Source organism: Capra hircus, chromosome 13 (genome assembly GCF_001704415.2).
Source record: "Capra hircus breed San Clemente chromosome 13, ASM170441v1, whole genome shotgun sequence".
Taxonomy (NCBI): domain Eukaryota; kingdom Metazoa; phylum Chordata; class Mammalia; order Artiodactyla; family Bovidae; genus Capra; species Capra hircus.
The window spans coordinates 39,239,351-39,263,789 of NC_030820.1; the positions used below are offsets into that span (position 1 = coordinate 39,239,351).

General features: G+C 50.4%; 2 protein-coding genes across 4 annotated transcripts in view; one reads left to right on the plus strand and one right to left on the minus strand.

The window, feature by feature from the left end:
* INSM1 (INSM transcriptional repressor 1) lies at positions 39–2,985 on the plus strand. Its single transcript, XM_018056885.1, has one exon. It carries the CDS (start codon positions 290–292, stop codon positions 1,844–1,846), a length of 1,557 nt encoding a protein of 518 aa, XP_017912374.1. The 5' UTR covers positions 39–289; the 3' UTR covers positions 1,847–2,985.
* The window catches only part of RALGAPA2 (Ral GTPase activating protein catalytic alpha subunit 2), a 269,854-nt gene continuing 263,600 nt past the window's right edge, over positions 18,186–24,439 (minus strand). For 2 of the 3 annotated variants that reach the window (XM_018057261.1, XM_018057259.1), the window contains exon 40: positions 18,186–21,321. The gene's annotated coding sequence lies outside the window, so the exon portion shown is untranslated. Of the gene's footprint in view, positions 21,345–24,439 lie in introns of all 3 variants that reach the window. The other variant, XM_018057260.1, reaches the window with a different exon arrangement.

The window sequence follows — 24,439 nt, forward strand, 5'->3', positions numbered from 1 at the left end:
TCCCACCCGACCGGGTGGAGGAGCTGCGGGCGCGCTGATTGGCTCCGGGGGAAGCGGGAGGCGAGAACAATGGCCCCCTCCCCCAGTTAAAAGGGAGCGGCTCCCGGGCCCGGGGACAGGGACGCGCGTGCAGGGCGCAAAGGCGGGCCGAGCTGTCCGCCGGCGCCACGCGAGTCCCGCCGCCGCCGCCGCGCCCGGGCCATGCGCCGGGGACACTGAGGGCCGCCGGGGCCGAGCGCGGAGGTGGGACCGAGCCAGCCCCTCGCCCTCACCCTCGCGCCGCGCCAACATGCCCCGCGGCTTCCTGGTGAAGCGCAGCAAGAAGTCCACGCCGGTATCCTACCGGATCCGCGGCGGCGAGGACGGCGATCGCGCGCTGCTGCTCTTGCCGGGCTGCGGAGGCGCCCGCGCCTCCCCCCCGGCGCCCGGCCCGGGGCCGGGGCCAGGCCCGCTGCAGCCGCCGCCGCCGACCGAGCGCGCCCATGCGGCGCTCGCCGCCGCGCTCTCCTGCACGCCGGGCCCGCCGCCACCCACGCCGGGGCTGCGGGCTGCGCACTTCGGCAACCCCGAGGCCGCGCACCCGGCGCCGCTCTACAGCCCCACGCGGCCCGTGAGCCGCGAGCACGAAAAGCACAAGTACTTCGAGCGCAGCTTCAACCTCGGCTCGCCCGTCTCGGCCGAGTCCTTCCCCACGCCCGCCGCGCTGCTCGTGGGTGGCGGCGGCGGCGGGGCCAACGGCGCCGGAGGTGGTGGCACCTGCAGCGGCGACCCGCTGCTCTTTGCGCCCGCCGAGCTCAAGATGGGCACGGCTTTCTCGGTGGGGGCCGAGGCGGCCCGCGGCCCGGGGCCTGGTCCCCCACTGCCCCCCGCCGCCGCCTTGCGGCCCCCGGGCAAGCGGCCTTCGCCCCCCGCCGCGGCCGCCGCCGCCGCAGAGCCGCCCGCCAAGGTAGCCAAGGCCCCGGGTTCCAAGAAGCCCAAAGCCATCCGCAAGCTGCACTTCGAGGACGAGGTGACCACGTCGCCCGTGCTGGGGCTCAAGATCAAGGAGGGTCCGGTGGAGGCGCCGCGAGGCCGCGCGGGGGGTGCGGCGCGGCCGCTGGGCGAGTTCATCTGCCAGCTCTGCAAAGAGGAGTACGCCGACCCCTTCGCGCTGGCGCAGCACAAGTGCTCGCGGATCGTGCGCGTGGAGTACCGCTGCCCCGAGTGCGCCAAGGTCTTCAGCTGCCCGGCCAACCTGGCCTCGCATCGCCGCTGGCACAAACCGCGGCCTGCGCCCGCCGCCGCCCGCGCGTGCGAGCCCGAAACTCCTGCCCGGGCGGAGGCGAGGGAGGCGACGGGCGGCGGTAGCAGCGACCGCGACACGCCGAGCCCGGGCGGCGTGTCCGAATCGGGCTCCGAGGACGGGCTCTACGAGTGCCACCACTGCGCCAAGAAGTTCCGCCGCCAGGCCTATCTGCGCAAGCACCTGCTGGCGCACCACCAGGCGCTGCAGGCCAAGGGCGCGCCGCCGCCGGCGCCCCCGGCCGAGGACTTACTGGCCTTGTACCCCGGGCCCGACGAGAAGGTGCCCCAGGAGGCGGCCGGCGACGGCGAGGCGGCTGGCGTGCTGGGCCTGAGTGCGTCCGCCGAGTGCCACCTGTGCCCGGTGTGCGGGGAGACGTTCCCCAGCAAGGGCGCCCAGGAGCGCCACCTGCGCCTGCTGCACGCCGCCCAGGTGTTCCCCTGCAAGTACTGCCCGGCCACCTTCTACAGCTCGCCCGGCCTCACGAGGCACATCAACAAGTGCCACCCTTCCGAGAACAGACAGGTGATCCTCCTGCAGGTGCCCGTGCGTCCGGCCTGCTAGAGCGCGCCCTCCACCCCGGCCCCCTGAACCGTGCCTTCGCTTGGAGACCCACGGAGAGAGCGCGCTCCGACCCCGCGCCCGCGCCGGGGGCGCCCACCCCCGGTGAAAGTGTGGTCTCCGCTTCTCTCGGTGTGGCGTGACGGTAACCCCATCCTCTCGTTGTGACTCCTTTTGGACACCCCCCCCCCTTTGCGTTGTGTCCCCTTCTTCCCCCCACCATGGCGCAACAGGAGCCAATCTCTTTTTGTACAAGGGAGAAAAGCTGTACGCGTTTGTCTCGTGGTTGGAAGCCTCCCCTTGGAGGGGAGATGTTTTTCTTGCTAGTATTTCGCTGTGTTCATGGTCTAGAAATGCGGTTTGCTCTCGCCTACCAATCTCTGCTCTCTATGTATGTAGCCTACGGGTTGTTTTGGGTGAATCTTGAGGAATAAATGCCTTTATATTTCACAGGCTGTAAATTGAACTCCCCACATGATTAGCTTTATTATGGCTTGTGAACTGCTGGAGTCTGGCTTTACCTTTTTGTATGTGAACAAATCAAATTGCTTAAAAAAAGAGTTTTCTTTAGTCTAGCCACAAATGCCTTGAACGTTGTCTGTTTGGGATTGTTTTTAGGGGGGAGGGATGGGAATTTTCAGAAGATGCTGTAGAAACTGCCTCAGTGTTTTCACATAAGTCTTTTCAGTTTGATCATCTTTGTTGAGGTAGGACTATATGAGTTCCCTCTAAATGTATATGTTGATTTATGAGTAATTGTTATTTATTCTTTATTTATTTATATTAATTATGAAGATTATGATATTATTTGATTGCATATTTTTTGGTGCGCTTCCCCCCTCCCCCCGCCACTTTTGACATTTCACTGTGCATTTTAGAAGAGAGCCTTTTTCTAAAGGGATCTGTTAAAAGTTTTAACTTTTATACCTATCTGAGCGAATTACAGACAACCTACCATTTTATTCTGCTTGGAGCCCCTCCCCCCTGGGGCCCTCGTACAACCGACAGCTCTTACTTTTAAATGCAATCTCTTTTCTACGTACATTATTTTCTTAATTGTTAGCTATTTATAGAAAGCTTCAATAGAACTGTTTCAACTGTATAACTATTTACTATTCAAATAAAATATTTTCAAAGTCAAAGTAAGGTGGACTTATTTCTGCATCCTGTGGTTTCAACAAGGATTTAAAACAGAGCTTCCAATGATTTCTTCAATGTATGCCTGTTGTTTATTAAGAAAAAAAATCCCACCACCATCACTGGAATCGTGGATTTTTAGAGATGAACCTGAGCTGCTGAATTCTGCCCTTCTGGCAGTTCTGGGGTGTAGGCTCAAAACAGACTGGAGTCAGAGGCTTTTTAGGGGTCCTTAGGAATGTACTGGAAGGTAGAGTTAGATGGGAGGCTGTGTAAATCTTTTTCAGAGACACCTAGATAAATGTCCACAAGACTCTATCCTTTTAACCAAGGGGATATTAGAACACCACCTTAATTTAGCAGATCCTCATTTCCTGACAATTTGAGGCTCAGTGTAATTCCTCAGGTAAAGATGGGTAATTTTTGATCCTTAAGTATCAACCAGGATAAAGTAGGAATGATTTTATGGTTAGATTTCCAAAGTAAGGGACACAGACCAACTCCTGTTTGGGTGTACCATTAGTTAAGCAACTGAGTTTAAGGACTCAGAAATAATTTTCCAATCAGGTAAGCAGTCCATTTTGGGGGGAAAAAACCCTGGAGCACCATCTGTTTGGGGTATTAAATTTAATAATGGTAATTTCAGTGTTTTCCATTATGTGTCACAAAGCCCTTCGAAGAACAACCCTGATGTTCACCAGTGAATATTTGGAGTTGTTTTTCTCCACCTTTGAAACACTCGATCATGGAGCTGTGCTAACCATCACAGTTGTACATTCCCTGTGGCCCACTAAATCTAAGATTTTGCCCAGCAAAGGGATTTTAGAAATCCATACAGTTGAAGCTCCATTTCCAAAAGGTGTAGCTGGCATGATGGTGGGAAGGGCAACACGTGAGAAACTTGGAAGGAAAATGTGGCAAAAGAGATGACTTTCAGATTTTGAGCCTAAAGTTTTTTGTGGGGAAAGGTATACTGACAGTCTCAGCCTTCAGGACCAGCGAGTACTCCTCTCTTTGGAAGGGTCTTAAAACAGACTCAGGAACAATGGAGGAGCAGCCAGCACAGGTGAGTTGCCTCAGGGACAAACTGCCCCTCTTTTTATTATTATTATTTTTTATTATTATTTACCAGTTTGGAAAATACTGGAAGACCAAAGCTCTGTACAGCCCAACATGAAAGCACTGGGACAAAGCTGTGTTAACCTCCTGAAAACTTGGAATGAAACAAAGAAACCTTCAAATTTGTGGCCTGATAATTGCTCCCTTGAAGCAACAATAGGAGATTTTTAAAATGTTCCCTCTGAATTTACACCTCACAATAAAAGACCCAGCACCTTGAGGGTCAGTGTAGGGTCCATGCCAATACAAATTTTCCTTAAAAACCTGGTGGTTGGCCTGCAGGTATGACATCGTGGCATCTGTGTTTGGCTCGCTTTTCTTGTCCATAATCATAAAAGCGTAAACCCTAAGGCCCATCTTCAGAAAAATTTGACTTGGTGGTTTGCAAATGTGCTCCTTCATCCCTTGTGGAAATTCATTTTGACTGACCAAGGAGACCTTTTCTAAAACCGAAACCAAATTTCATGTTCAAATATGCTAGGAAATCGCACAGTGAATTTCATCTCTGTGAGATATTCTGTGAAATCGCATACTGAAGGCAGTACACTGAAGTTGACTAAACAGCGCAGAGAGAAAGAAAACCGTGGTCACTTTGTTTCACAGTAATGCAACGTGAGTTAGTAGAATGTTCCACAGGCAGGAAATCAGATTGCCTGTCTCTTCATTCCTCCCTGGATAATAAGTTCCCAAGGGCTCCTATTATAAAATGCCAAGTGGAAATACACCCACCTTCCTTATAAGTGTGCAAAGGGTCCGGAGGGCATCTTATGTACGGAAGGCTGCTCCACGCCCACCAGTGGGAACCGGCTGCGAAGGAACTCAAGACAGTTTAGCCTGGGGAGGCGGGCGCGGGGCAGGGGGGCGGCCGTTAGGACGCGGGCCGCCGCTGGGGGCGCTGTTCCTTCCCTGTAGCGCCATGGCCTAAAGGTGATGCCCAGGCCCTCTGGCTTCACTCTGGGTACCACTCGCGGAGGCAGCTGCTCCAGGGTCACTTGGAAGCGCGTGGAGCCAGGCCAGAGGCTCCACAGCTGCGACCCTATGACAGCGTCATGGCGCTGAGCAGAACAAGGCTGGAGGCCGGGTGGACTCTGGGCCCTCAGTGGCACCTAGGGGTATAGTGGGGTGCCCTGCAGACACCTGGGGGCACGAGTTGGGTCAGCACCCACAGTCACCGGGCACCTGTGGCCCAGAGCGTCTGCACCCAGAGGCGGCTGGCCCAGGGGTCCTCTATGAACCACCATTGTTTTGCTGCAGGCTTGCCGGGGTAGCCCCCACTCCCAACCGGGCACCCCTCCATCCCCTTGGACTTCATTCCACAGCTGAACACCATGTCTTTGAGACATAGGAAGCAGAAGAATCTTTTGACAGTCTTCTATAACATCCTAGAAATTCCTCACCCACCCAATATCTTGTGGATGTGAAAGGTCGAGAAGTGGCTTGGGCTCCAGGGCATCCAACAGGCCCGTGTCCTCATCTTTAAACTGGAGGGAATGGACTTTGGGAGACCCAGTGAGATACTGGGGAGGACTTCGTGGGCTGAAAGGTGAAGGCCAGTAAGGGTCCTAGGGGGAGTGGGTGAGAGAAAAGCTCCATCCGGGGAGTGTGTCTTGTGACCTTAGGACTAGTTATGAATCCGCTGGCCTGCGGTAGCAGGCTTTGACCCAAACTTGCTGTCTTTCTGCAGAAAGGATGTTTTGTCTTATGGGAAAAATTTTCTGGCAAATCCTAGTGTATGACCCTAGTGTATGGGGCCACTTAGATGGTCACCTACACACAACAGTGTGTGTGTGTGTTTGTGTGTGTGTGCACGCACACCACCCAGGTAGCCTGTTTCAGGCTAGGTTAAGTTACAGTCTTCTAGTGGCTAGGCTAGAGAAAGTTGTGTGTTTGCCTGTTAAAAGCCATGCTGCAGGGTTTAGAGAAGACCAATCAGGAAACCGAGTTGTAGAGAAGACCTGAAAGGTGGCAGAACACTCTAGAGCAAGATCAGCTGAGCAGCACCTCACTAGGATTTGGTTCCGTTTAACTCCCAAGGTGGTACCAGGGCTTGGAGTAAAATATGGTGGTCCAAAGACACTTAGGAGTCTCATCCTAAATTCTGGAAACATCCAAATCATGTTGTGTCAATATAACCTGAAAGGAAGAGCCCAAGGATCTCACTGGGGAGACAGAGGGAGCAGAAAAATGCATCTTCAAATTATAAATATCTCACATAGTGAAGAAACTTGATCAGTTGTGTCCAACTCTTTGCAGCCCCATGGACTGTAGCCCGCCAGGTTCCTCTATCCATGGGATTCTCCAGGCAAGAATACTGGAGTGGGGTGCCATTTCCTATTTCAGGGGATCTTTCTGACCCAGGGATCGAACCCAGGTCTCTTGCATCTCCTGCCTTAGCAGGTGGTTTCTTGACCACTAGTGCCACCTGGGAAGCCCCACTGAAGAAACTTAGTGTGATTTTACGGCCAACCTGCAGCATCAAATGACTCATACCCATAGGGAAAGGCTGGAACACTTCCTGTAACGTGAGTGTTGTAACATGGCGACCGGCTCTGTCAGGCCTGTCAGCATCACAGAGAGCACCTCAGATGTGAGGCCTGGTCACGGGTTCCCAGGAATGTCCCTGCCTGGTGGCCCTAGGAGAAAGAACTAGTCCCAGATACCCAGAGGATAAGGCCGTGCTCTGAAGGCCTGCTCCTAGTCCTGGCGCTTCCTCCCATTTGCTCACACCTTGGTCAACCAAGGCTCCCTGACAAGGCCAGCTACCTTCAGTCCACAGAAGGAAGGGGCCAGAGAAGAGACTACCTACCTGCCCAAGGATTTCCAGGAAGGGGACATCTTTCTCTCGCCAGGAGAAACAGGGAACTCCTGCCTCCTTCTGAGGTTGCTAAGGAAACAACTAATTTCCAACAGATTCATCAGCATCTCCTTGTCTTATACAAACAGCCAGCTACAGGCTTTGGTGTCATCAAGGCAATTTCCCAGTCAAGAGGATTTTGTGAAGACAAACGTGTCCTGTTTCTCTGGTCGGTTAGGAGGAACTGTGGGGGAAATTATGACGAATTAGACTGGGTCTTGGGAGTGACAGAGCCCAGCGGGCGGTATTTTGGACATTCCTGGTAAAGAGGAACTGCTTTCTCAGGGCTGGGTTAGAGGCATGCCTCGGCTTCCATGTCAACCACTCCTAGATAGTTCGGGGGCATCATTAAGGCCTCATACGCTTCTTAGAATCAAGGCACATTTTTGTGTATCTGACTCAAAGTCAGTTACCATATTTTCACTGACCCAAATACACACTCCTTCATCTCTTAAACCCCAGCTGTCATCATTGTCTACCAGGCACTTTTATTGTGGGCTTGTTCTGTTGCATCTGGAGAGTGGAATGTTGAGCGCAGGCAGGCTTCCTCTGGCAGCATATATGGTGAGCAGATGGGCTGTAAGGGTAAACGTGTTCATATTCATCTTGTTTGAAAATTTCTAGACTGTGTGGTCTTCTGGTGGCATTTCCACACAAAGCATCAATACTGATGCTTTTTCTTTAGCTCTTCACAAAAGCCCACACCGCTGGAACAAGCTGGTCTTAGAATATTCTCCATTTTGAAGTGATACATATAGAATGTTTACTGCCAGTCAGAGCACATTCAAGGGCTCGACTATTTATTTATTTGGCTGCCTTGTGTCTTAGTTGCAGAACGCAGGATCCTTTGTTGTGGTATGAGGGCTCCAGAGCATGAGGGCTCCATAGCTGCAGTTTGTGGGCTTAGTTGCTCTTCCGTATGTGCGATCTTAGTTCCCCAACAAGGGATCCAACCCAAGTTCCCTGCATTGCAAGGTGGATCCTTAACCACCAGGGAAGTCCGCAAGGGCATGATCATTGACAGACAGTGTTTCACCTATGCCATGCACACACTGTGCAGCGTCACCAGCATGTATAAAAAGCTCGTCCACACCGTTTGCATTCCTGAGTCACCTGTGCTTCCTTCTCTCCAACCAGAATCCAGGTGTTCTGTCTTCCCTCTACTTGGCTTGAACCAGTTGACTGAGCACTGCTCCAGGAAAACAGTAATGATGGGAACATCAGCCTGAATCCACTCCTCTCCTCCCTCATTCATCAAAGAAGGTCTTTGTATTTAAAGGCAACAGCTGCTCCATTTCTGTTGTCCAGGACTGGAGCCCTGATGCAATGTTCCTTCCCAAACGCCGCCGCCAGGTGACGGCCACCCCTGACGGTGACAGGATGTACAAAGTGAGCCAAGAGGCTCTTGTCTGTGGGATCTGATAGGAGGCAGACGTGTTTAGGCACGGAAGGCTTCATAGGAGGTTCTTTCTACGTGAGAAAAAAAAATTAGGCTAGAATTTCCTCTGAGCACAAAGAACAGAAAAGCGTGGGGGAACTTGGACTTAAACACGTGTCGTTGAAAAGCTTAGTAACACCAATGGATAGAGGTCTTCTTCTACTTCTGTCTGTCCTATTCTATTATGTAAGATGAGTCTTCTAGAATATAGCTACAAAGAGATCATTATTAGAGGATGGGCAGAAACTGATAGGAACAAGGTACGTGAAAATGATGTGATTGAGGACTGCCAGGGATAAAAGGAGATGGACGAATCACCATCTCAGGGTGTCCAAACCTGAATAGAATCATGTCAGAGCAGATCAAATATTTTATACCACAAAGGAACACCCTTTTTTCACTCATCTCTTGAATAGAAGACCTTGATGGATTCTTTGAACAGTATTGTTTCCCTTGATATCTTCTTGAAGGTTTGCACATGAATATCTTGATAACTCACGCGCACATGTTCCATCACTCAGTCATGTCCATGGCTTTTGTGACCCCATGGACTGTAGCCCAGCAGGCTCCTCTGTCCATGGGATTCTCCAGGCAAGAATACTGAGCGGGTTGCCGCTTCTCTGGGGGATCTTCCCAACCCAGGGACTGAACCCATGTCTCTTCTGCCTCCTACACTGGCAGCTGGATTCTTTGCCGCTAGGGCCGCCTGGGAAGCCCCATCCTGATAAATTACCAGATAAATTACAATCTGAAATCATTTTCCTGCAACACTTACATAATTAAGATTTCAGATTTGTATCCAAGAAAACTTTTTGCTTTGTTAACCACAGAGAAAAGCATGAACTTTGTATTTTCAAAATGTGAAAATTGAGGGATTTCCTGGTGGCTCAGAGGTAAAGAATCCACCTGCCAATGCAGGAGACACAAGGTCAAGCTCTGCTCCAGGAAGATCCCACATGCCTCAGAGCAACTAAGCCCATGTGCCACAACTATTGAGCCTGTGCTCCAGGACCCGGGAGCCTCAACTACTGAAGCCCACAAGCCCCAGCACCTGTGCTTTGCCACAAGAGAAGCCGCTGCAATGAGAAGCCCTCCCACTGCAACTAGAGTAGTCCCTGATTGTGGCAATTAGAGGAAAGCCCACATGATGATAAAGCCATCACACCCAAAATTAAATAAATAAATAATTAAACTTATTTTTAAAAAGGAGAAAACATTGAAAAAATGTGATAATTGATATTGAAGGGAACTCAGAAAATACTTTTCTTCACTGCAACAGTGGCTGCCATTTACCAAGTGAAATCACAATCTTTCACTTGAATAGTAAAGAGATTGCTGTTTTCATAGGTAAAATGAAAAGTTTAATATCAACAAGTTTGCATGGTTCAACCCAACCATTTGTGGACTTCTGGTAACTATTAGCTTAATAACTTGATTAAAGAAAATAATTTTAATTCAGCATTGATCAGTTTTAAAATAACGTGAATTCAAAGCAACAAGGACCTTTCTGACAATTGCTGACCTCACTTAATTGTACAAATATTTGAGCATAGGGGCCATGTAGATCAATGTCCAGCAGGAAGAAGTCAGCTCTGTTTAGAAGTTTCCAACCTAAAACGTGACTTGTGGAAAACAGTATGGCAGTTCCTCAGAAAACTAAAAATAAAATTACCATAAGATCCAGCAATCCCACTCCTGGGCATATATTTGGAAAAAAACCCTGTAATTCAAAAAGATACATGCACCCTGATATTCACAGCAGCACTATTCACAACAGCTAGGACATGAAAACAATCTAGATGTCCATCGACAGGCAAATGGATAAAGAAGGTGTGGTGTGTATACAGCAATGCAACGGGATGTTGCTCAGCCATTAGAAAGGGCAAAACAATGCCATTCGCAGCAGCACGGATGGACCTAGATACCATCACACTGCGTGAAATACGTCATAAAGAGAGGGGCAAATCTCACATGACATCACTTACATGTAGAATCTGAAATATGACACAAATAAACCCATGTAGGAAACAGAAACAGACTCACAGACATAGAATCTTGTGCTTGCCAAAAGGGAGGGGCCGGGGGGAAGGATGGAGTGGGAGGCTAGCAGAGGTAGGCTTTTATATACGGAATGCATAAACAAGGATCCTACTGCATAGAGCACGGGGATCTATATTAAACGGGCTTCCCAGGTGGTGCTAGAGGTGAAGAACCCACCTGCCAATGCAGGAGACATAAGAGACACGGGTTCGATCCCTGGGTCAGGAAGATCCCCTACAGTAGAAAATGGCCACCCACTCCAGTATTCTCGCTTGGAAAATCCCAAGGATAGAGGAGTCTGGCAGGCTATAGTCCATTGGGTTGCAAAGAGTTGGACACAGTTGAGGCAACTTAGCACTCATGTACACTATCATAGTAAATATCCTATGATAAAGCACAATGGAAAAGAATATTTTTAAAAAATGTATATATATGTATAACTGACTCACTTTGCTGTACAGCAGAAGCTAACACAACACTGTAAATCAACTATACTTCAATTTTTAAAAAATCAAGAAAAGAAGTTTCCAACATCTTCTTGAAATTTTTTCTAGGTCAGACTTCCAACACAGTGTCATACGTGTATCAGTTACAGCAACGACAGTGGAGAACTTGTGCTTTCCTAGCATATATTTTTCAGAGCCTTGTCACCCAAAGTGTAGGCCACTGACCTGTACCACCTGCATTCCTGGGAGCTGCTTAGAAATGCAGAGTTGCAGGGTCCACTGTAGACCTGTCAGATCAGAACCCACATTTGCACAAGATCCCCAGGAGTTGGGTTAGGGTGAGGCTGTGGGCCTGCTTGTATTTAACATGTGCTGGTGGAATTTGGGGTCTCCATCACACAGAGAATGTTACCAGTTGTTGCCCCTGGCAGGAGGTTTGGCCTGGGAAGACTTGATAGCTTGAAGTTTTAACCAGAGACTACTAATGCTGACTAATGATGGACTGACTTGTTTGGAAAAATGCTACCAGGGAAAATTCATCGAACCCTTATTACTGATATAAACTCACTGATTTCTCACATAACTCTGTGAGGTTGTATTGATGGGAAATGGAAGAGCCTGAAGAGGTGGCATGACCAGGAAGTGGGGACATTTAGCTGAGGGCAAGAAGGTCATTGGTTCATAGAGATTAAACTGTTGGGAGTGGGCAGATGTGTCTGTATGGGAGAATTCAAATGGAGAGTAAAATGCAGAGTCTTGACTGCGTCCCCTTATCGAGGGGACCTTGTCGCGGAGTGTGATGTGACAGCAGAAGGAGATAACACGCTTCTAACTCCAAATCGTGAAAACAACTGATTTGGGTTCTGCCAATTTGACCCCAAAATAACAGCCTGAAAATTCCACCCGGGTGAGCCAGAGAGAGAGGAGCCAAGTATGTCATCATTTCACGTCATCTCCTATCTCGTCCACTGGAGAAAACGACTCCGTTCTACACTGCCCAACCTCCAAACTCCAATAACCGATATTCCTGAGAAACAGGTTAACGCAGCCCTGTAATGAAGGCTCTCACGCTGGCATGATCGCAGCACCAAATCTACAGATTCTGAACCATTTTCGCTTTGCTTTCACGTGCTCCAGGTGCAGATGGTAAGAGGGAGAAACGGACGAGCTCCTTGTGAAAGATGAAGCTTGAAGCAGCACCTCATCAGACAGCACCCAGCGCCGGCACGTCCCCGCCACCTTCTGTCGGTTCTCTGCCTCCACTCTGGCTCTCAAAGCACTTGGCTGTGGAAACCACTTATTGTTTCACACCTGCAGGCGAGTTAACAGGCCAGCCCAGAACCATGGCAACTGGCAAGAGTGTGAGAAGGAGAAATCTCAGAGCCCAGGCCGCTGGGCATCCCTGCTCAGACTCAAGCAAGGGTGATGTCCAGGCTGGGGACAGCGGGGCTCGGGGTGGGGGGCAGTTCCAACCCCAAAACAGACTCAGAGTCCACTCCCACCAGCAGGCCCCTACCTTGATCCTTGTCTCCTGGGGGTGGCCTCGGGGAAGGCCCAGTGCCCTGGTGTGAGCTGCAGTGGGACTTGGCTGGCAGGGTGATTTGGGTGTTGTTTCTGGCTCTTTAAACCCCAAAGTCTGATTGTGCAGCCCCCTGGCACAGTCTGGGGGTTAGCCAAGAGCCCCGAGAAAATAATTTATTTCCTTCAGCTGGCCAGGGTGCGTCCGGCCATCTGCAGCCAAGTGCCACCCACACTGCTGTGGAGATTGAGTTATTCAGGTCAAGTGCTGGGAAGAACTCACTCATGATCATTGTTATTTGAAGTCCTTTGATCATCAGCTCCATCCACTGGATGGGAGAGAATATTGGTTTAAACTTTTATTTGCTTTTCATACCCGGTGGTATAGGTTTTAAAGCTATTTCTTCAAACTCTTTGATGCACTTTCCACTGAGAGGTGGCCTCTGGGCCCCTCCCTTGAAACCTCTGTGACTGCTTCTTGGAATCAAGTGAGTGGGGGTGACTCTGCATGACTTCTGAGACAAGAAGGGGGAAAGGCCAGCAGTTTCTCCCCAGGGCTCACTTGGGACTCGCAGATGCCATGCTGTGGGGAAGCCCAAGCTGCACACAGAGGCCACATATTGGTGCTCGGCTGACGGCCTGAGACGAGATCCCAGCCAACAGCCAGGATCAACCCCAGATGCACAGGGAGGAGGTAACCCCTGACTCTGGCCCCTCCACCAACTCGGAATACTTGCACGAGAGACCCCAGCTGGACCCCATCACCCCAGAACCATGAGAGAGTAATAAAGTGGTGGTTGTTTTAAGTCACTAAGTTTTGGGGGGATTTGTTGTCTAGTAGCAGATAACTGAAACTCTAGTCCTTCGGCCACCTGACGCGAAGAACTGACTCATTGGAAAAGACCCTGATGCTAGGAAAGATTGAAGGCAGGAGGAGAAGGGGACAACAGAGGGTGAGATGGTTGGATGGGATCATCGACTCAGTGGACATGAGTTTGAGTAGACTCCAGGAGTTGCTGATGGACAGGGAGGCCTGGTGTGCTGCAGTCCGTGGGGTTGCAAAGAGTCGGACACGACTGAGCAACTGAACTGAGCAGATATACACCTTTCGTTTTTAGAGCATCGTCTGGTTTCTAGATGCTTGAATGTGATTTTTTTCTATTTGGTCTCCACATCAACTTTGTGTGGAAGGTATTCAGATTCATTAATCTGGACATGAGGGAAATGCCTATGAATGTTGAATGCCTTGCCCAACATCACAAGGCTCGTTGCCTGAGATGTAGAGAGACCAGAACCTGAGGGATGTCTGGCTCCCTGACCCAGTGCTCTTCCCATGAAGTGATGTGGTCAGGGCCCAGAGGAACAGGGTTTATCATTATCTCACCTCCTGAACTATTTAAAACACCATCAGGATGTGTCCTGTGTACATGCCTTCTGTACCTTAGCATCTTCCAAATACTGGGTCCGTGTCCCAGCAACTACAACTGTGGAACAACAAACCACCAAAAGCCTAGTGGCTTAGAACAATAGTCCTTCATTATATTCCATTGTTTTGGTGGGTGAGGAATTCAGAAGTGGCCCGACTGGGTGGTTCTGGCTTAGGATCACTCATGAAGTTAACGTTAGATGTCACCTGGGGCTGTAGTCAAGTGAGGGACTGATGGACTGGAGAGTTCATTTCCAGAATGGCTCCATCCCACAGCTGTCGATCTCCCCAGCACTGCCATAGTGTCCCCACTATGCCTTTCTCCAGAGTAAGCCATCCAAGGGGCCAAGGTGGAAGCAGCAGTATTTTATGACTTATCTTGGAGACTCACACCGTCACTTGTGCTGTGTTTTCTTGGTCCCCCTGGTCCTCTCTGAGTCAGTGCAGGAGGCACTCTGGGTGTGAGCCCCAGAGTGATGGGCCCCTGGGGCCATCTTCGAGGGTAGCCACCACGGTCAGTACTGTTGCCCTAATTCACAGGAGAGGCCAACAACTCAGAGAGGTTGGGAGTTGAGGGCTGGAGGCTGAGCAGGGAGCCTGCAGACTGAAGGCAGTGCTGTCTGACTCCCTCTCCACCTACAATAAAAGGTGGTTCATAGTGTATTTTGATGCATATATTAGGATTTTCAGAAACACCTTCAAAGTTAGGAAGTTCCTTGGAGCACCATCATGGAAGGAAATATTGGGTGCGTAAGCCAAGTGGAGGCCTTTACTTTCTTCAGTTGATAAAGGCCTCACTTTATTGGGGCTGAAATTCTGCCTTTTACCTGGGTGCCTGCCTTTGAAACCATGTGTCCTTTCTAAAAATTTTTATTGAGGTATAATGGATTAACAATGGCGTGTTAGTTTCAGGTATACATTATATCTCAATAAATACATAAATAAGCTACAAGGATGTATTCTACAAAATGGGGAACATAGCCAATATTTTACAATAACCATATGTGGAATATATAATCTTTAAAAATTGTAAATCACTATACTGTACACCTGTAACTTATATAATGCTACATAGTAGCTATGTGCTATGCTTAGGCGCTCAGTCCTGTCTGACTCTTTGTAGCCCACCAGGCTTCTCTGTTCATGGGGATTCTCTAGGCAAGAATACTGGATTGGACATAGCAACTATAGTTCAGTTTTTTAAAAAAAGACAAAGAAAAAAACACCAAGGCTTCCTTTTCTTAAGTAGGTGGGTAATATAGAAAGACATTGGTCTTAGTTTTTTGTTTTTTGTTTTTATAGACCCCCCAAAGCTGATGTTATAGATTTCTAATAGTCTATTAGGGTTAAAATTACATCTACTTTCTTTAATTTTTGGCATACTTTACATTTTTTACTTGAAAAAATAGTGAACCTTAAGAGTTATGAAAAGGTGTGTTTCACTGTAAACTTAATTACATGAAAATTGAGAAGAGAAATATGAAGACCGTTAACAGAGGAGATAAACACACAGTACACAAATACAGGTCTATAGTTAGTAAAGAAACATGAGGAAAGATTGAGCTCCACTAAAAATGGATAGGAAGCTAAAGGTAACACACTTTTATAAAATTCACGAAGAAATTACATCTATACTCTGCCTTGTTAACTTCACATTTGGGAATTTATCTTACAGATATAAAAGCAGAAGCTATATGTCAATCTGTAAGATGAGATGGTGTTGACCACTGGTGCGTTTATTATAAGAAACATTGGAGACCACCTGTGCATTCAGATGGTTGAATAAATAAAGTGTGGCTACATGAAGGAATAATATGCACCCATTAGAAGGATTAATTAAGGGAGGGGTGCCCATGACATGTTTCAAAACTTAGAGAGGAAGTTACTGAATGATGTGTGTTGTTGGATGCTATTTCTATAAAAAAGGAAAGCTCGTGTCTTTGTATGAGTTTGCATTAATCTGCAGAGAATCTGTTTATTGATCAGGGGTGTGACATGGAGGGGCAGATAATTAGTTTTAGAAGGGAAAAAGTACAGAACACACTGTGTAAAGTACAAATCTATACTTTGGCTATTTCATTAAAATCTCAATGCTGATCAGTAATCAATCTTCCTTAAGAGAGGCCACTGTTTTGTTTTGTTTTGTTTTGTTTGGCCTTACCACTCAACATGTGGAATCTTAGTTCCCCGATCAGGGGTCGAACTCATGCCCCCTGCAGTGGAAATGTGGAGTCTTCACCACTGGACCCCCAGGGAAGTCCTAAGAGGCCACTGTTTTGCATTTTCTTCCTGGCACCTGCCGGCCCCTTCAAGTGGACAGTGCCAGGCCTTCCTTTTCCCTGTACCGAAAATGAGGATGCTGAGATTTCCCTGCAGGAAGGTGATGCTGGTAGCTGTTTTCAGTGTCCCATATCAGCCATCGACATGGAGGACAAGACAAGGTGATACTTTTTAAAGTGAGAGGGAGGCGATATCATTCACATGCCATCCTCGCTGGTTCCAAGTGTGGGGGGCGGGATGGGGTGGGGAAGAGCTTTGTTGTGGGTACACTGTGCCCTCTTGGAGGGAGGGAGGCATCCAGCCCTTTGCCTGCACTTAGCCTGGCGGCCTTTTCTGAAGAATATTGATCAGAAGTGCTAACCTCTGCCATTGTAACAGCAGAATGCAGTCCCCGAGTATTTACGGAAAAAAGCTTTTCTTTGCCAGACTATTTTCTGAAGTCAGAAAGATCCTTTCAGAAGCTCTAATAGCAAGCCCCTGCCCACTTCACGCCCGCCTGAGAGCCACACTCCAATTTTCAGGCCCCCAGGACCCCGTGTTGATCTGGAAGCTGGTGAGCATGACCTATTTATAGAAAAGATGCTCTGTCTAACCTGACAAGCATCTTGCTGGAGGGTGAGGTGGGATATGTAAGTGGAAGACTGAAATTATACCGAGACACACAGGGAACCGTATTCTTGTCCCCGACAGAATTTACTCATTTATTCTTCATTTCCTAAGTCAGTGTTTTAGGCAGAATTTGGGGGACTTCCCTAGTGGTCCAGTGGCTAAGAGTCTGTGCTTGTTTGATCCCTGGTCAAGTAACTAAGATCCTGCAGCCTCCACAGCATAGCTAAGAATAAATACAAATTTAAAAATGTTTAAAGAGAATTTTGATCACATAATGTCATCTGATATTGTGATAGCAATATGTTTGCTTGAATGAAACTAGTCAGTGTTTTCCATGTCTGACATGGTCCAGAAGGGAGGCTACTAAGAATTCTTAATTTTTTTTTTTTTTTTTGGCTGTGGTGCATGACTTGTGGGATCTTAGTTCTCCAACCATGGATCAAATCCATACTCCTTGGCAGTGAAAGTGCGAAGTCCTAACCACTGAGAATTCCTAATTTCTCCTTTGTTCTATAAGGAGCAAAATTCTTGTGCGGGGGGTGGGGGTGGTGGTGGTGGTTGAAAAAACAGATGATGGGGTCCCACCACACCTATTGGTAAGAATCTAGGTGGTGGGGGATTGGGTAGGACTCAGAATTACGAAGGCTCCCTAACAAATAAAATCACCCAGCTCCCTTTTATGAGGAACCAAGCATTAAAGGTGAAACATACCTTCAAAGTGAGCTCCTGCTAACAGTCAAAAGCTAAAAAAAAAAAAAAAGCCAAAAGGATTCAGGCTCTACTTGGCTCCCAGGATGGCAGCTCCCCATGGAGGTCAATAAATGTCTTGGAAGTAACAGGGACTCGGCAAATATTTGCAGATGGACGAATGGATGCTTTCTGCAAAGCTTGATTGTCTAATGTCCTGGAAGTTCCCTGCTGTCCAGGGTATGGAAGTAGCCCAGGATGCTGGTAGGGGCCACCTGGCCAGGTTGTCTGAATGTGATGTTTGATGGCTGGAGTCCTGAGGTGAGGCCACAAGTGGGCTTCAGGTGCACCAAAGGGGGTATTATTACACCCTGTCTATCACTTCTTCACAAGACAAAGCCTCCAACCTGGACCCTTGCTCATCAGGGTCAGGGGCTCCAGAAGAGTGACTGGTAACAAGGGCTGCTCTGGGGAGATGGGGTCCAAAGCCAGGGCTCACTGTGGGCCTTGATGCAGAAGAGAGGAGCAGGGGGGCATTGAGACATAGGAGTGTGATGATGTTTAATCTTGGCTTCCAGGTTATGAACCAAGAGGTCGTTTTTTTTACACATCAGCAAACCTCCCCGTACCCATCCTGGCTACTATTTTGGATACTTATTAAGGCTTTGGTTAAAAAAAAAATGCTTTTGAACAACTTCATCTGATAAAAATGTGAACCATCTTCTGTTAGATGCCAGGATAAACTTTATTTTCCTTCCAACTATAATGAAAACACGAGGAACATATGGCACGTGAGTGCTGTGTTTCTACTTTATTGAGTCGTCACAGTAAATCAGAATTAAGGAGGGAGGGCAAACTGGGGAGTCAGGTAATGGCCATTGGTGAGCCGTGTGCTCCTTGGGGGTGCGGCGCCCCTCACCGAGGGGCACTGTGCCAGCCAAGTGGCTTACAGAAACGGTCTACACCGACGTAGGCACGAACCAGGTATGGAGCATCAGGAACATTAAATAATGTGAGACAGCAAAAGAGAAATCAAGTGACACCTTATAACTTAATTTACCATATTTATCAAATTCTATCATTTACATGGACTAAATATTGTAGACCTGGAAAACCCAACAAAACATTCACTTAACGTGTATGTCATACTAGGTACTGAGTGCAACGAAGACATGGTTGTTTCCTGTGGAATTTCCCACCGGGTGTGGACATGCCCCTTCAGTTGCTATGAGGGTAACACAGTTACATCTAAGACGTCACAGTCATCGTAAAAGCACCCGTCCTGCCTGCAGATACAACAGTAGATGAAGTGTGGGTGGTCACTCCCAAGGAGGGTCAGGAACATGTGACCTGCGTTGTCTAAGGATCCGAAGGAGCTCATGGTAAGGATGAGGGTCCCACCAGCCAGCCTCTCTCAGAGTCAAGGCTGAAGCCCCCTTTCTTCCCTGAGGCAACTGGGAAGACCTTTCCTTAACCGCAGGAAGACACCGTGACAGTCCCTTCTTCTTCACTGCTGTCTAATTAAGGTTTTACTACTTAAAATGTCATCATTTTGTGGAATTACTATTTTTTTTTAAGTATAAACACCTACTTAGTGAGACTAGAGATGACCATCTTTGCTTCAGGTGGAAATCAATGTGCAGAGAGGTGGGAGGAAGACCTGGGCCTGCCTGGAAGCCCGAGAGTCTTCTCCATTTGGGGCCAGCAAGGGCCACTTGTGTTTACAGATGGCTGACTTACTAATGTCATGAGTCAGCACGGTGACTCAGGTGGGTGCCCACCGGATAAGTGACCCTTGGAAATTTTGCTGAAAGGCATTTATTACAGAAGTTCAATATTTGCTTTTCTAAGTGAAAAAAAGAGAGAAAAAAAACTTGATCATTTCAATTTTCCACCCCAAATAACAAAAGCGATTCAAGTGCACGTGATTGCAAGCAAAAAACCTTGTCACTAGAGTCCCTGTGTTTCTAAACCAAAGCTGTTACTGAGAAGAGCCGTCACACTGCTACCTGTCCTCTGGGGTCGTAGGGTGGTCAGAATCTTTTGGGATTATAGGAAAGTCTATGTATTTGCTACCTACAACCACCTTTCCCACTCTGGGTCAGGAGGGCTGGAATTATGGGGCAGGAGTCTGTGTGTATGTGGGGGGCTTCAATATGAGTCCTGAAACCAAGTCTAAGAATTCTGATACATGGGTGTCTAGGGCCTGAAGGTGACATGTTCTCCCAGAAGCTAGAGCTTACGTGGGACTCAGGAGCATGTGATGTCTCTCCTGTAGGATTGAGGAACCACTGGGCCAATCCACGCTGAGCAGAAACCCGAAGTCACTCAAAGCTGGGGTCGGGGGGCGGTGGGGGGAGTGCCCGGGAGGACAAGAGTTGTGCCATTTGCTGACACAACAGAGAAGGCAGTCACTTCCGGTCACCCTTGACATTGCCACCAAGCCCGAGATCAGTGGACAAACCGTTGACAGACCAGCTGGGAGAGCTGCTTCTGCTGGAACGAACTGGGTGCTTTCTGGTCCCAGTAGTGCTCGAACCGCCCCTGCCGTGGGCCTGGCCTCAAGTCCTACCCGCCATTCTCTGTAAAGCAGAGAAACAAGCTCCCTGGAGAATCAGAAGTCCCCCTCCTTCTGACAGGAAAGCCCTTCTGAATCCTGTCTCACCGTCTCCAGGGTCTGCCTGCTCCCCCTGCCATTGTTAGGCACCAGCCCACTGGGCGGTGGGTGGTCAGGGAAGATGGTGGCTCTGCTGGGCAAGGGGCTCGGAGGGCCCAGCTGGAAGGTGGGCAAGGGGTAGGCTGGGGGCACCCGTGGGTGGGTGCAGGAGTGGAGAGGCGACAGCAGGCTGGGCGGGAAGCACCTGCATGGAGAACTTTCTGGGCCCTTAGCTGGTGGCTCCCCTGTTCCAGGCTCAGGGCTCACTCTGGAGACGGTCCAAGGGCCTCGGTGACTAGCAGAGGGCCAGCCCCCAACAATGCAACCCCAGTAAGGGCACCTGGCAAGCACAAATGGAAAGTGAGTCTGTCCTTCTTCCCTTTCTGGAAAAAAAAAAAAAAGACACAACAGGCCCCTCTTGGGCAGCCAAATGGGTACAAAGTAGGGATCATACCCTCCGCTAAAGTTCAGTCCCCCTAAAGCTCTGTGTGTCGGGCAAAGTGTGGGAGGCCCCTCCCAGCAGGGTGGGAGGCAGGGGGGCCCTACCACAGGGTAAGGACTGGAAGGGAGCTTTTGCAGGGACAGGACTCTGTGTTTCTAGAATCACCCGAGCGCCCCGAGACAGAAGCTTCACCATCACCACGTAGAGGGCCTCTAGCAGGGACAGGGTCAGGGTCAGAGTCAGGAATGCTCTCCCTGGTTAGCAGGCATTGGGGACCAGGTGGAAAACACAGCAACGGAAGCACAACTTCTCCCGGGCTCGAGGCCCTGGGGAAAGCCAATTTCCATGATGATGAAATTTGGGGCTAGCCGTGAATCCTAACAGAAGGAGAAGCAAAACCAATGCAGGAAGCCCTCCTCCAAGAGCGGGACAGGGTAACATCGGACAGTTTACAAAGCAAAGGAGACCCTGAGGGACAGAGCCAGCTGCGCCCCCTCCCGGGGAGCCCGGAGCCTCCTCTTGTTCCCTCTGCTGGGGCAGCCCCACCAGCCGGTGCGTCTCTGGTTGTCGGCGACTTTTCTTCTTTCACAGCCCAAGGTTCCTGAGATGCTACCGCCTAGTATGAGAGTCTGATCCGCAGCATTTTGGTGGGATTCCTCCTCAAGTTCAGAAGCCCGTGCAGGGAGACTCGCCGAGGACACTGGCAGAGCAGCAAGGTTCCCGAAGTCTGGGTTTGGGGGTTTGGGTGGAGAAGTGGGGGAGCCTCCTCCGTTTCCTCCTCCCCAAGAGGCACCATAGAGGGGAGTTCAGCCTGGTAGCCAGGGCCCTGGAAGGAAGCAGAAGGAGGCCCTTGTGGGCACAGGGTGGAGGGGGAGGGTGTGGCACATCCCCAGGAAGCGGGCTGGACCCCAGCCTGGTGCCACACGTGTGCAGGGACGTTTGCTGGATGAACCCACAGACCTCCCAGCCTTTGCTCTAGACCTTCCTGCAGCGCAAAAGGAGCTGTGAATCTTTTTGAAATTTATTGGGCCTTACATCCAATCCTCAAGTAAAGGAAGAGAAAAGGCACCATTAACACTGTGGGTGTGGGGCAAGGGCGACGGAGCAAACTGCCCCAGAATCAGTGAAAGAACAAGAAAAAAAGTCAGGGGCAGCTTGTGGCTCCGTCGTGTTATTATTTACATGGATTTACATGTTGATACTTTACACCAGGCTTACAGCTCGATTATTCCCCAAGGGGTCTGAGACGGGAGGTCAGGACTAATTGAACAAGTCCAGAAGTGCCTACAGCTGTTGGGTCCCAGAGAGAAAAAGGAACGAAGCTGAAGCCTGCGCACGCCCCATCCCCAGGGCTGCTCCAGGAACCGAGGCGCCCGCTGCTGCAACACACGGCCGTTGTTGCTGAGGTGGGTCCCCCCGGGCCCTGCTTCGAGGGAGGACCATTTCATCACCCTCCTAATAACCTATTTTTAAACCCCGCTGGGCTTTGCCCCAGCTTCCTCAAAAGCAGGCTCTCTAGCCTTCTCCCGACATGCTTCACTTCCGGGCTTTGGCCTGACATTTCTCTCATTACTGGCCTTTGAAATTAATTTACATAAGTGGCCTTACTCACAGTCAGCATCTCCTTTCATTTTCGGACCTGACCTTCTTGTTTCTAGGGTCTGCCTCTGGAATCAATACCTGTGAACACGCTTGGACCCGAGGAGACTGCCTACCCCAGGCTTGTTCCCCAAATGGCCTCCTTAAGATGTCCCAAGCCTGGCCTCTTCTGTCACCTCCTTCCAGTCCCAGGAAGGTCAGGCAGAGAGAGGAGTTGTGAGTCTCTCTTCTGCTGTTTTTGTCTTTGGAAACAGGCTGATTTTTGGTAAAAGCAGCATAGCTATGCTGTCATCCAAAGTGGAGATGGCGCTGGTTACAGACATCACCCCAGGCCCCTGGAGGACGTCGGCGTGTGGTCCATCAGGGAGGGCAGCAGGGAGAACACCCCTCACTCAATCCCAGATACAATTCCAGCTTGAACACCTTCACTTCAAATTGTATAAAATTTCACATCATTAACTAGGAACCAGGGCTTCCCTCATAGCCCAGTTGGTAAAGAATCTGCCTGCAATGCAGGAGACCCAGGTTCGATCCCTGGGTTGGGAAGATCCCCCTGGAGAAGAAAATGGCAACCCATTCCAGTATTCTTGCCTGGAGAATCCTCATGGACAGAGAAGCCTGGCAGGTTATAGTCCATGGGGTCACGGCAGTTGGACACAACTTAGTGACTAAACCACCATCAACTAGGAACCAACCCCACCCGCTCTGAATTCAGATCTACTGGGAGAGGGAAGCAAGGGGGAAAAAAAGCAAGTAAATGCAAGGGATAAAGTGATGTTCAAAGATGTGATATCAGGTGTGAGTATTGCTGGATCAGAAGGGAAATATTTACTCCCCCACCCCAGCCAGGAAGGCCCGGGGGGCTGGCCCTCGCAGTCCTGCACTGCAGCATGGCAGGTGGGCAGGGCAATGCCAACTTGGACCAGCATGAAGCTCTCACTACAAAGTGGCCTTCGGGCATCTCAGGGCAGTGACCCCACCACTGGTGCCCCAGGAAGGTCATGCCGGACCAGGAGACCGCACCACACGTCCCCTGCATCCCTCCGGTCCCCACCTTGCCCTTGGCATGTCCCTGGCCTGTGCTGGCTCCCACCATGCCCAATGCACCCCATGACTGATGAGGAGGTGGCCACCACAGACGGAGCAGGCTGGCCACAAAGGGGGGTGATCCCTTTCCTGGCTGCTGACAGCCGCTGCCTCTGCCCGGCCTTTCCTCGTGCTAGAAGACAGTGTCCAAAGGACCCTGGAGCCCCACTTGGCCACCTTAGGAGATACGGGGTCCCAGGAAAAAAAGCTTTTGTGTGAATCCCCATGACTAGGGAGGAGTATATACTGTTCTGCCTGGCTGACATGGGCTTTGTGGCTCGTGGCACCTTGGGGGCTGGCACCAGTGAGCCCAGGTTGGGACAATTCTGTGGCTGGAGGGCCAAGAAAAAGCAGCTGGGTTGGAGGGTCAGCTCCCTGTGCAGTGGGCCTGCCAGGGGGAGGAGGGCAGTGCTTGGGATAAACTCAAAAATCCAGACCCTCACCTCCCTGTTCACATCGACCCAGAAGGGAGGGTGTCTGTGCCCAGGTTCCCTTGGGGGATGTGGTTGATAAATGACAGCTCGCTCTCTGACCCACCCATCCATATCGTCATGACCCTCAGGTTCATGGTCACCCTCAGCATCGGGTCTCCGACCCGTGACTCCACGAGGAGGTACAGCCTGGGCCATCCCAAGAGGCTCTGCTGCGAGGTGCCCGCTGTCCATCAGGGTACTGGGCAGGGCCCAGACCCCAGACCCAGGCCAAAAGAGGAGGCCCGTGGAGGTCACACCTGCCATGGCCAGCCTGCCCTCTGGGTCCTAAACCACAGTGATGCCAGGGTTCCCTGCCCTCTGTGCCCCGCAGCTTTTGTCTGCTCTTCCTCTCCCAGCTGTTCCATTCAGCAGCCCCAGGACGACCTGCCCTCCCCAGCCCAGGCCCCCAAGGCCCCATTAAGGCCAGCGGTCAAAGGCCAGCCCGCACGTGCTGCATCTTATCGGCTCATCTCAAGACCCCCGTTCCTCCAGGCTTGGCAACAAAAAAAAAGGGGCGGCCCCGGGCCTACTGGCTCCCTGAGGCCCCCTGCACACAAAAGGGCGGGCGACAAAGACATTTTCTGGGATGGCAGGTGTTGGTGTCGGATTCCACCCGGAGCATGGGAGGCCGGAGAAAGGCTGGGGTGGGTTTCCTGGGCAGGCGGGCAGTGCAGACACGCAGGACAGAGCCCCTCAGGGCTGAGGGGGAGGCGGCAGGAACCCCTAGCCCCGGAGGGAGGTGAGTCAGTGAGTGAACTCTTCCCCACTCCCCCAAGAGCAGGGTGC